We start from the raw sequence: 11,758 nt of genomic DNA on the forward strand, positions 1-11,758 counted from the left end.
CACCCCCCCGGGGGGCTGTCAGTGATTGCATTTCCTTCTCTGTTTCCTCTTTTTTTTTAAATATTTTGTTTATTTATGAGAGACACAGGCAGAGGGAGAAGCAGGCTCCACGCAGGGAGCCCGACGTGGGACTCGATCCCGAATCTCCAGGATCCAGCCCCGGGCTGCAGGCGGCGCTAAACAACCGCTGAGCCACCCGGGCTGCCCAGAAGCGTCTCTTTGACGTTTAAAACTCCCGCCACCCGAGCGGCTCCCGACAGCCCCTCCCGCTTGCAGGGTCGTGGTCACGTGCTTCGCTCGCCGCCGCAAGGGTTTCTGGGAGAGCGCGCACCCGGAAGCGGAAGTGCGGGGGGTCAAGCCCGTCGTTTCCTTTAGCGAGAGGAGCGCAACGGATCTCTCTCTCTCTCTTTTTTTTTTTTTGTTTGTTTTGTTTTGTTTCCCTCCCCCGCTTCGCTCTCTGCTCGTATCTCAGCATGAAGGAGGTAAAGAGCGAGCGGGAGCGGGGCACCCGGCGGAGGCACCGCGACGGGGACGTGGTGGCGGCGGCGATGGTGGTGAAGGTGAAGCAGGAGCGCCTGAGCCCGGAAGCCGCGCCGCCCGCCCACCGCCGCCCCGAGTCCTCGGGCGGGAGCGCGTCCCCGCCGGCCGGCGACCCGGGCCGCCCTGGGCACCGCGGGAGCCGAGCCCGAGGAGGCAGCCGGTAAGTGGGGGAGGCGCCCGGGATGGGGACTTGGAGGAGGGGCGGGGCTGGCGTCAGAGCCCCGTTTTGGGAGCCGAGCGCGGCTGCTCGGGTTTCATGTCAAAGGGGGTGGGGGGGGGGTGAGCCGGTGGCGCTGTGCGGGAGAGCGTTTACGGCGGCCCCTGCCTGATGCGCAGGATCCCGCCCCCCTCATCCCTGCGCCCCGCATCTGCCCGGACACCGCGCATATGGACCCGAAATAAAGGCTCCTCCGCATCTGCCCGCACATGGGCTGCCGGCCTACTAGGCCTTCCAGACGTCTGCCCCAGAAGCCCTCCGCCTTGGCAGCCCAGGCGATCCACCTGGTAGGCAGTTGGAAGAAAAACCATCTCTTGCTGGACTGCTCCGTGTATTCCTTCGACTTAAGTTGTGAGCGCGTTGCTAAAGGAAGAAAGACAGCCGTCGCTCCTGGGGCCTCGTGCGGCCTTTGCCCCGGCGAAATGGAATGGGTGTGCTCCCGCCTCGAGACAGAGTAACAAGGCCGATAAAATAGTTTCCGTATGTAACAAGTATTAAGAAGCGGCTCCAACCGGAGGTGTGAGAGCGAGCCTTGGAAGGAAGCGAGAGAAGGAAGGCCCCTCTGAAAACGTGCGGTTTGCGTTGAGACCCGAACGATAAGGATTGTCCAGGCTGGGGAAACCCATGTGCGCAAAGAAGCTGAAGCCCGGTTAATGTGATTGTTCTAGAAGTGGGAGTGCGGGGTGGGGGTGGAGAGGGGTCGTTTAGGGATCAACGGAGGGGAGAGAGGCGATCTAGAGCCGGAGGACTGACTCGCTGTCGGATTGACGTGGTTGTTGCCGGAGAGTGTCGGGAGCTATTGCTGGGGAAAGGAAAGGGGAGTCACGGGGGGTTCTCTGGGTTTTTTGGGCTTGAGAAGCAGGGTGGATGGTGATACCCGTTACTGAGATGGCAGAGGCTGAGGGAGGAAAGGGCTTTGAGGGGTTGGGAAGCAAGAGTCAGGCTCTCAGAATGCTCCAGAGGCAGCTCTGTGTGTGTGTGTGTGGGGGGGGGGGGGGGTCTGAAGCTCAAGGAGGGTGTCCCGGGCTGGAGAGCGGAGCTCCCCGCCTTCCTTGGTGTGAAAAGCAGAGCCCTTCACTGGATGTGCTGTTTGTATTGTTAGTAAGTAAGCCTGACACTTGACTGTGAGTGTATATGGGGGAAGGGAAATTGAGATAAAATCCTGTGTGTACCCTGCTCCAAAAAGGTCCCCAGCCAAGAGGAAAAACAAGTCCTCAGGGAGAAGAAGCAAGTCTCCTCGGAGTAAGAGAAGCCGAAGCCCTCACCACTCGACAGTCAAAGTGAAGCAGGTAAGCGGACCGAGATGTTTTGATACCAGGTCCAAATCTAGAATCTCTTACCGTCCTGACAAATACATGATCCTAGGTGTTTACCTTTATCCGTAGCGGGTGTTTCTAGAAACTGGGTTGTTGTTGTTTTTCTACTTGTTTTGTGACACCTTTTTAAAAAAATTTTGAGAATTGTTGATTTACACACTCAGCTGTTTTAAAAAATAAAAAATACAGAGGTACGTTCTTCACTGTGTTTTTCCCACTGGTAGCATCTTACAGAATTCCAGTGCAGTATCACCGGGAGGGTATTGACATCGTGACAGTTAAGATGCGAACATTTCCATCCCCACAAGGACCCATTGGGTTGTCCTTGGATAGTCTCACCCGCCTGTCTCTCATCCTTAACCCCTCAAGTCCTGGCAACTTCTAATCTGCTCTCTGTCTCTATAACGGTTGTCACTTCAAGAACATTATGTAAATGGAATCATGTAAATGGAATCATCCGTCTAACCTTTAGGGATTGGCTTTTTTCACTCAGCACATTTCTTTGGAGATTCATTCAGCTTGTCTTTGTCAGTATTTGATTCCTTTTTTATTGCTGAGTGATACTCAGTGGTGTGGTTTTAACCCTTTACCCATTAAAGGACAAGTGAGTTGTTACCAGTTTTTGGTTATTGTGTATATAAGGTTGCTGTGTAACATTTGTATACAGGTTTTTGTGTGAACACGTCTTCAGTTTTCTGGGATAAGTGCCCAGGTGTGCCATTGTTAAATGGCATGGTGATTGCATGCCAGACTGTGTTCCAGGAGGGCTGTGTTGGTTTTCTAGGGCTTCCATAACCAAATACCACAGACTGGATACCTTAAACAACAAAAATTAATTTTCTCACAATTCTGGAGGCTAAAGTCCAAGGTCAAGGTGTTAGGAGGTTTTGTTTCTCCTGACGCCTCTTTCCTTGGTTTTCGAATGGCTACCTTCTTGGCTGGGTCCTCACATGGCCTCTCCTCTGTGGGCTTGCATCCCTGGTGTCTCTTCCTCTTCAGATAAGGACACCAGTCATATTGGATTAGGGCTTTGCTGTCAACTTAATCATGTCTTTAAAGACCTTATCTCAAAAAAAGAAAAAAAAAAAAGAAACCAAAAACGGATGCCTGGCTGTCTCCGTTGGTAGAGCAGTTGGCTCTTAATCCTTAATCAGGGTTGTGAGTTCAAGCCCCACATTGGGCATGGCACCTACTTTAAAAACCAAACGCACCCCCCCCCCCAAATGGTTACATTCTGAGGATGGGAGTTGGAACCTCGACATATGAATGGGGGGAAGGGGCGTGATTCAGTCCATGACAGTGGCTGTACCGTTTTCCATCCCTACCTGTGTTGTGGGTGAACCACTTTCTCTGCATCCTCACCGGCATTTGGTGTTGACATTATTTTTTGTTTTAGCTATTCCAGTAGATGTGTAGTGATATCTCATTGTGATTTTATTTACGTATTTATTTTTAATTTTAAGCAGGCTCCATGTCCAACATGGGGCTTGAAGTCAGGACCCTGAGATCTAGAGTCCCATGCTCTACCAGCTGAGGCAGCCAGGCACGTCTCTCATTGTGATTTTAATTTGCGTTATCCTCCTGAGCATCTTTTCATCTTACTTGCCTGCCCTCTCTGTCTTCTCAGGTGAAATGTTTCTTCATAGTCTTTTGCCTATTTTGTACTTGGCTTTTTTTGTTTTCTTAACTGTTGTGTTTATAGAGTTTTATGTATATTCTAGATACTAGGCCTTTTTGGATATGTGGTTTGCAAATATTTCTCTCTGGTCTGTAGCTTGTCTTTTCCTTCACTCAGCAGCAGCACTTTTATAGAGTAAAAATGTTAAATTGTCATGAAATCCAGCTTATCAGCCCTTTTATGGATTGTGCTTTCAGTGTCATGTCTAAGAACTTTTTGCGTAGCCCTAGATTCCTAAAGATAGGTTTTTTTCCTCAAAGTTTTACATTTAAGTCCGTGACTTATTTTGAGTTTGTTTTTATATAAGGTGTGAGCCTTGGGTTGAGGTTCATTTTTTTGCCTATGAATGTTCACTTGCTGTGGCACCATTTTTTGAAAAAGCTGTCTTTCCTTCCTTGAATTGCTTTTGCTTCTTCACCAAAAATCAGTCGGAAATATGTGTGTGGGTTTATTGCTTCCTCTCTATTTTGTTCCATTGATCTCTGTCATTCCGCCAGTAGCACAGTCTTGATTACTGTTGCTGCATAGTAAGTCTTGAAATTGGGTAGATGGATTCTTGTTTTCTTCTTCTTAAAAATTGTTTAGCTATACTAGTTCCTTTGTCTTTCCGTGTAAATTTTAGAACAATCTTGTCTCAATCTGCAAAAAATATCTTGCTAGGATTTGGATAGAAATTGCAGGAAGTTATGTTTTGGGGAAAATTGGCTTATTATATCGAATCTTCCACTCCATGAACACTGTTCAAGTCATTTATTTAGATTTTGGATTTCTTTCTTCAGTGTTTGTAGTTTTTAGGATTTAAGTTCTCTATATATTTTGTTATATTTACACAAAGTTTTTTTTTGGGGGGGGAGCTGATTATAACTGATATCTTACTTTTTAAAGATTTTGTTAGAGAGTGTGTATGAGCAGAGGGGAGGGGGCAGAGGGAGCTGGACAAACAGACTCCCTCCTGAGCAGGGAGCCTGATGTGGGACATGGGACTCGAAACCAGGACCCCAGGATCATGAGCTGAGCTGAAGGCAGATGCTTAACTGACACTGAGCCACCCAGGTGCCCTATAGGTGATACTTTAAATTTCAATCCACATGTTCATTGCTAATCTGTAGAAATAATAATTGATATTTCTATGTTTTTCTTATATCCTATGACCTCACTGAACTCAGCTTATTTATTCCAGGCGAGTTTTTTATAGATTTCTTGAGATATTTTACATAGACAATCATATCTTCACATAGGGATAGTTTTACTTCTTCCTTTACAGTCTGCATTTTATTTCCTTGTCTTGCCTTATTGTACTGGCTAGGACTCCCGCACTGTGTTGAATGAGAGTAGTGAGAGCAGACAACCCTTGCTTTGCCCTCAATCATTTTTTTTTTTTTTTTTTTTTTTTTTGCCCTCAATCTTGAGAGACAAGGGTTCAGTCTTTTAAAAGAAACTCTATGTTACAGTGTGCAAAGAGACATTAAGAAAACAGATTTTCCTTTTACTTTGAGAGACTGTGGGCCAGCTTTATAATATCTCAAAGATAGAAAGCCAGACAGCCTTGGTGGTGTGCAGTGTGAGTTGATCAGGTGCTGCTTCAGCTATCTCAGAATGCAGCCCCCAGAACCACACCACCCAAATGGGGCCTGTCCACCACTAGTGGTGGCTTTAGTTTTTGGGTTTTTGTTTTGTTTTTTGTTTTGTTTTTGGTGTACAACTGGCAGCTCTATATCTGTGGTTTCTAAATGAAAATTTTATAATAAATTCTAGGGCTTTTAGAAGACAATTTGTCTTATTTATTACAGCCTTGATGTCTCTTCATTTGCGTATCTATGCTACTTTCCTCCTGACCTCAAATTATCTCTTTAAAAGCTAATTTCTGTGTGTTAATCAGCTGAAAACTTGGAAATGGCTTTCAAGCAAAAGGGCTTGACAGACAGTTGACAGTAAGTGACTTTCACATGGGCTAATCCTAAGGAGGAATGCACACATCCTCTGACCGGAGCATGACTTGTGCTTGCAGACATTCTCTCTCCACACCTGTGCCACCATTTAAAAAATGTTTACTATTATTATTATTTAAAAAATAAGTTTATTGATTGCATGCTCATTGTAATAACAAAGAAGTACATAAAGTGAAAAGTGAGAGTGTGGTGTATGTAGTGCATGGTTACTTCTGTTATACCCCAAAATCACAGCCCCCTCCCCCCAAATCACCTGACTCCCCATCAGCAACCATTTCAGTAGTTTGATATGTATACTTCAAGGCTCTATTATGCTTATGTTCGCTTTTTTTCCTTTATGTTTTAGTTACGCATCTCTGTTTTCCATGCAAAATTTTTAATTAAAAAAAAGGACCATATTATATATGTTATCTTACTGATAATTGAAATCTTAGTTATTTTGTGTTATCCGGTTATATATCTGTCTTTTTTTTTTTTTTTTTTTTTTTTTATGATAGAGAGGGGGCGGGGCAGAGACATAGGCAGAGGGAGAAGCAGGCTCCATGCACCGGGAGCCCGATGTGGGATTTGATCCCAAGTCTCCAGGATCGTGCCCTGGGCCAAAGGCAGGCGCCAAACCGCTGTGCCACCCAGGGATCCCATATATCTGTCTTTTAAAAAAATACTTAATTTATTTATTCATGAGAGACAGCAAGCGAGGCAGAGACATAGCCAGAGGGAGAAGCAGGCTCCCTGTGGGGAGCCCAATTGGGACTTGACCCGGGACCATGACTTGAGCTGAACACAGATGCTCAGCCACGGAGCCATCCAGGCACCCCAGTTTGTCATATTCTTTTCCATAGTTTTCACTGATTTTGCCTGGTCTACACATTTTTTAAATTTATTTTTACTTACTGTTTTGTGAGAGAGAGCACACAAAAGTGTGCGAAGCAGGGCGGAGGCGGGCAGAGAAAGAGAGTCTCCTGCAGACCTCCCCACGGAGGGGGCTCAGTCTCACAACCCTGAGATCATTACCGGAACAGAAATAGAGTGGGACGCTTAACCTACTGAACCAGCCAGGTGCTACATCTTTAAAATGAAGACTGAGAATCAGTTGGTTGTTGGAATAGTGGATGTACAGAGCCTTATGGGGATTAGAATACAAGGGAGTTGAGGGTGATGACCCAGAGTCTGTGGCTTCTTGTAGTGACTCATTTAATCAGGGATAAAGGGAATCATGAGATTAGTCCTGGTCAGTGGTGGTGGCAAACTTGGGAGTATCTTAAGGTCGGAGGAATGAGCATCTGATGCTTGTCTTTGGAGGCTAGGAAGTCTAGAAAACTTGAGTTCTGCTCTGAGCAAGCAGTCCTGCACTTGACACCTGTGTGTAGCAGGGATAAGGCCTTGGGAGCAGGGGAGGCAGTGAGATCTCAATGCTCAGGATTTCCTCTTTACCCTTTCCAGGTGGGGTAGCCTTGCTCATCGTGTGTAGGGCTCCCTCTTGAACTCTGATGCTTTGGTTATCAGTAAGGATAAGCTTATTATGTTCGTGTGTTCTTTAGATATTTATTTCTTAGGAAAATTGTTACTATCCTTGCCAATTTTTTTTCCTGTTGAATTGTCTTTCTTATTGATTTATTTTTTTACTATTAATAGATGTTATTATGTTGCATTTTCTACCAGGCTGATTTTCAATACTGAGTCTTTTTCAAGAAACCATAGTATGTTTATTATTTTTTTCAGATCTATCGGCAAATTTTTATAGGTTTCTTATTACATGTCTTGGATATTTCTTAAGTGTAATACTAGTTATTGAACAATTTCTGTTAATTGTTGCAATGAGATCTTTTAATATCATTACATTTTCATTTTGATTTAAGAGAAAACTAGCTTTTTTTCTTTACATGTTTATCTTGTACATGACTACTTAACTCTGTTATATTTTCTGTATATGCTTCCCTATAAGTGTGCCCCAGCTCCTCTTGTTTCTAGGGCTCTGAACCTGGGCTTGCAGCATTAGAGCTGTAGTCGGGTGACAGCATGGAAATAGTCTATGTAGCCTTGCAAGGGAATATAACTATCACTGCTAACCTTATTTCTGTCGGATATTTTGCTCTAAATGCCAAAGTCCAAGTCCCAAATGGGTTTTTGAACGCAGTTGTTCAGAGTGTGGACTGCCTTATATATACTGGATCTGTTTGGATTTCAGGAACGCGAGGATCATCCCCGGAGAGGACGTGAAGAACGGCCGCACCGGGAACCATCGGGCCAGGAGCACAGGCGGGCTAGGAACAGTGACCGCGACAGACACAGGGGCCATTCCCACCAGAGGAGAAGCTCTAACGAGAGGCCTGGGAGCGGGCAGGCTCAGGGACGGGACCGAGACATTCAGAATCTACAGGCTCAGGATGCAGAGCGGGAGTTTTACGATGCCCGACGACGAGAGAATCGCCAGAAGAATGAAGTTAATGCTGGTGGTAAGGAGTCTCAGGAGTTGGTTCCTCGGCCTGGTGGCAACAGTAAGGACAAAGAGGCACCCGCTAAAGAAAAGCCAAGCTTTGAACTTTCTGGGGCACTTCTTGAGGACACTAACACCTTCCGGGGTGTCGTCATTAAATATAGTGAGCCCCCAGAGGCACGTATCCCCAAAAAACGATGGCGCCTCTACCCCTTTAAAAATGACGAGGTGCTTCCTGTCATGTACATCCACCGGCAGAGCGCCTACCTCCTGGGCCGGCACCGCCGCATAGCGGACATCCCAATTGATCATCCCTCCTGCTCCAAGCAGCACGCAGTCTTTCAGTATCGGTGAGTCTGTTTGCGGGAAAAATCAGAAGCGTGGGCAGAGCTGAGAGTTTCAGGATTACTGACATTTGTGTACATGTATTTGCAGAAGAATCCCATATTCAGATCTAATCTTGGTCTTAAGAGTACCGATCTAACTGCCCTTTGAATAATCACTTCCATTTCTCTGAAAGCGTCGCATTTGGTGTCAGAAATCCAGATTTTGAATCCTGCCATTGCCACTGCCACCTTCCAGGTGTTTGGCCTGGGCAAGCCATTTTCTGGGCCTCAGTTTCTCCCTATCTCATAGGGCTGTTTTTAGGGTTAAATGGAAGTGTACCTGAGAGTGTCTGGCATGTGTGCTTGTTAATCTGTATTTGACAGTTTGTGTAGGACATCTGTTACTGTTTGATCCTCACAACACTCCTATGAGGAGGACAGGTCACTTGTTAATATCCCCATTCGACAAGTAAGAAGACTGAAGCTCAGCAGAGCCTAGTAAATGATCTGGTTCAAAATTAGCTCCCTTGACTCTGAAGTCAAAATCCACTGCTTTATTCTCATTGGGACAGGAGCTAAAATATGTTGAAATACTGGTGAAAGAAGCATTATCTTGGTTGTAAACAACACAAATATGTATTTTCTTAATCGTGGCAAGAGATCTTGGATTCTGATTTTTAAACTTTTGGTCTTCCATGACTTTCCCCTACCCCCTAGCAAGCAGTTCTACTAAGTATATTTACTTACTTACTCCCAATTTCCAAATCCAGGGCCGTACTTGCCCCTTGGTTTCCTAGAGTTTGGACTTGAACTGTATCAAGCCAGATAATTTATATCATCTTGGTTGTGTTAGCGAAATGTTGGATGGTCTGAAATGGGATTTTGCTCACAAGTTTCTCTCTTTTATCTCTGCTAGGCTTGTGGAATATACCCGTGCTGATGGGACAGTTGGCCGAAGGGTGAGGCCCTACATCATTGACCTTGGCTCAGGCAATGGAACGTTCTTGAACAACAAGCGTATTGAGCCACAGAGATACTATGAACTAAAGGAAAAAGATGTACTTAAATTTGGGTTCAGCAGCAGAGAGTATGTCCTGCTTCACGAGTCCTCTGACACCTCTGAAGTAGACAGGAAAGAAGATGAGGATGACGAGGAGGAGGAGGAAGTATCTGACAGCTAGCAAACTAAGAAACAGCCCAAACTCTTGAGACCCTTTCTTTCTTTAAAGGTTTTGGGATTGACTCAGAGCACCATGGTGCTCTCTGTATTGCCTCTTATTGCCTTAAGTCTTTCCTCTGTTGCTGACCATCTTATGTTATAGTATAAGAAAACTGACTTCTATTTGGTTGAACTTTTTTCTGTGGCACATCAGCCCCTTGCCTGTGGGCATTTGTTTTCAGAACAGTGTCACCAACACATCATGTTTCAGTAGAAGCATTGTGGCTTTAGTTGGTGCTTTCAGAACTGCCGCCTAGGAAACTACAAACCCTTGGTTCAAGGGGCATTGTGGCTTGTTCTCTTTGTACAGTTACTTTATTTATATAGTTGTTAAGCTCTGTGGACTGGGTTTGTTTTTGTTTGTGGGGCAAACCCCTGAACAGAGAATCCTATACTAAGCTTTGGTTGTCACCAAAACAGCCTCCAGTATATACCAAAGCTTTGACCTGGTTGAGCTCTTGAGTCACAGAAGTTGATTTTGCACTTCATTTTTGGGGGGGTGGGAATTTACCACATGACCTCATTATTGACTGTTGGACTTAAACAAATGCTTTATGGAAACTGCTTAAGCATACGACTGTACAGGAAGGAAGATCCTGGCTACTGCCAGTGGGTGCTGATTTAACGTCACAAGAGGCCGAAATGGGTCATGGATCTGTTTCCTTGTGAGACAATTCTGATTTTTCCATAGAGCATGTGCATAACAATTTTGATCATCTTATCTGTTCAACTTTGCATTTTTATTCAAACATTATCTCTTTCCTCTTTTCAAAACAGTGGCATCTATGTAGCAGGGTCCTTGTTTTATTCTAACTGCATTGTATATGTGTAAAGGAGGTTGTGTAGTTTACACATTTCATCTTTTTAAGAAATGTTCAGAGAGGTTGTATTTACCTTCCCAAGGCTGGAAAGCAAGGGAGTTGCCCTATTTCCTAATTTCCCATCAGAGGAATATGTGTAAGTAGCAAAGTCGTAACTACTTACATATACTGTGTGTATGTGTGTGTGTGTATACATAAAAGTGTGAGTGAAAGAACTGCATATACTGATTTTCATACGAGAATGTTTTGTGATGTAAATGTAATACTACATTATAGGCAAAGGCCTCCCTGCATTTGAAGAGCAGGTTTTCATTTATATGTATTTTTGGGATAAAAAATAATAAAATTTGTAAATATAGCCCCATTTCAAAGGGTTATCCTTTTCCTGGCAGAGAGGACCATGTGTCTATAGGTTCATTTGCAGCTACAGGAATCTTTGTATCAGTATTTTTGAGGTAAAAATAGGTCATTGCAGAGAGGGTGTGCTGGGGCGAAACCAGGAAATGGGGAAGTAGGGCCAGTGGCAGCTCTAGAAGCCAGACCCTCACACGTCGGTGAGTGCTGGTCCTGTTGAAGCAGAAGCGTTTTCACAATTGGCAGTGAAGAGGTTTTCCTTTCCAGAATAGTCCTTTGGGGCTGGTTCTAATAGCAGGTCTTGCACCACTTGATCCCTGGTCCCTGCAGGGTTGCTCTCTGATGGGGGGGAAGGAATGTTGTGATGCAACTTGGTGCTGCTGCCCCCATTCCTCTTGGTAACTTAAGATGTTGTGAGATTGTCTTTCTTACCATTGGTTTTCCTTTAAGGTCCCCCATGTGGACTCTGGGCTAGGTGCTGAGTAGTGTTTATGCAAAAGAAATGAAAAGATCCCCTTGAAGAGTGAATACTTAATGAGATCAGTTAGATGTAGGGAGGCTCCAACAAGGAAACGGCAGTTAGTACCCCCCCCCCGCCCCCACTGTACTCCACACTGGCTACTGTGACTGCTACTTTCCTATCTCCTATCTGCCATTAGACCTCCTACTACATACGAGCATGCCTGAAAGGTAGGTTTTGCTTTTTTTTTTGGGGGGGGGGGTAGGGTAGGTTTTGCTTTGATGGATCCAGACTGATGGCTTTCTCTTGCTCGGATTAGGCACTAACCTGGCCTCCCAGGCCTCCTGTTCATTTTGTGCTCCTACTACTGCTTCCAGATAGCCTTGGGCTTCACTGCTGGGCAGCATGATAGATGACCACTTGGCCTAAGTTCTTCAATAA

General features: G+C 45.2%; 1 protein-coding gene across 2 annotated transcripts; it reads left to right on the forward strand.

The window, feature by feature from the left end:
- The first annotated feature begins 338 nt into the window (after positions 1-338).
- SNIP1 (Smad nuclear interacting protein 1) lies at positions 339-10,867 on the forward strand. 2 transcript variants are annotated; one of them, XM_038557857.1, is made up of 4 exons: positions 339-700; positions 1,944-2,046; positions 7,889-8,487; positions 9,380-10,867. In XM_038557857.1, exons 1-4 carry the CDS (start codon positions 474-476, stop codon positions 9,642-9,644), a joined length of 1,194 nt encoding a protein of 397 aa, XP_038413785.1. In that variant the 5' UTR covers positions 339-473; the 3' UTR covers positions 9,645-10,867. The 2 variants fall into 2 exon arrangements, with proteins under 2 accessions (XP_038413785.1, XP_038413786.1); XM_038557858.1 differs by lacking the exon at positions 339-700 and adding an exon at positions 841-1,383.
- Positions 10,868-11,758: the final 891 nt, after the last annotated feature.

The sequence above is a fragment of the Canis lupus genome, chromosome 15, assembly GCF_011100685.1.
Source record: "Canis lupus familiaris isolate Mischka breed German Shepherd chromosome 15, alternate assembly UU_Cfam_GSD_1.0, whole genome shotgun sequence".
Lineage (NCBI taxonomy): Eukaryota > Metazoa > Chordata > Mammalia > Carnivora > Canidae > Canis > Canis lupus.

Excerpts from the sequence above, each read along its gene's own strand:
- SNIP1 (XM_038557857.1), top strand. The coding sequence starts at position 474 with ATGAAGGAGGTAAAGAGCGAGCGGGAGCGGGGCACCCGGCGGAGGCAC. Across the intron at positions 701-1,943 it reads CGAGCCCGAGGAGGCAGCCG|GTCCCCAGCCAAGAGGAAAA; the intron begins GTAAGTGGGGGA and ends TGCTCCAAAAAG. Across the intron at positions 2,047-7,888 it reads CGACAGTCAAAGTGAAGCAG|GAACGCGAGGATCATCCCCG; the intron begins GTAAGCGGACCG and ends TTTGGATTTCAG.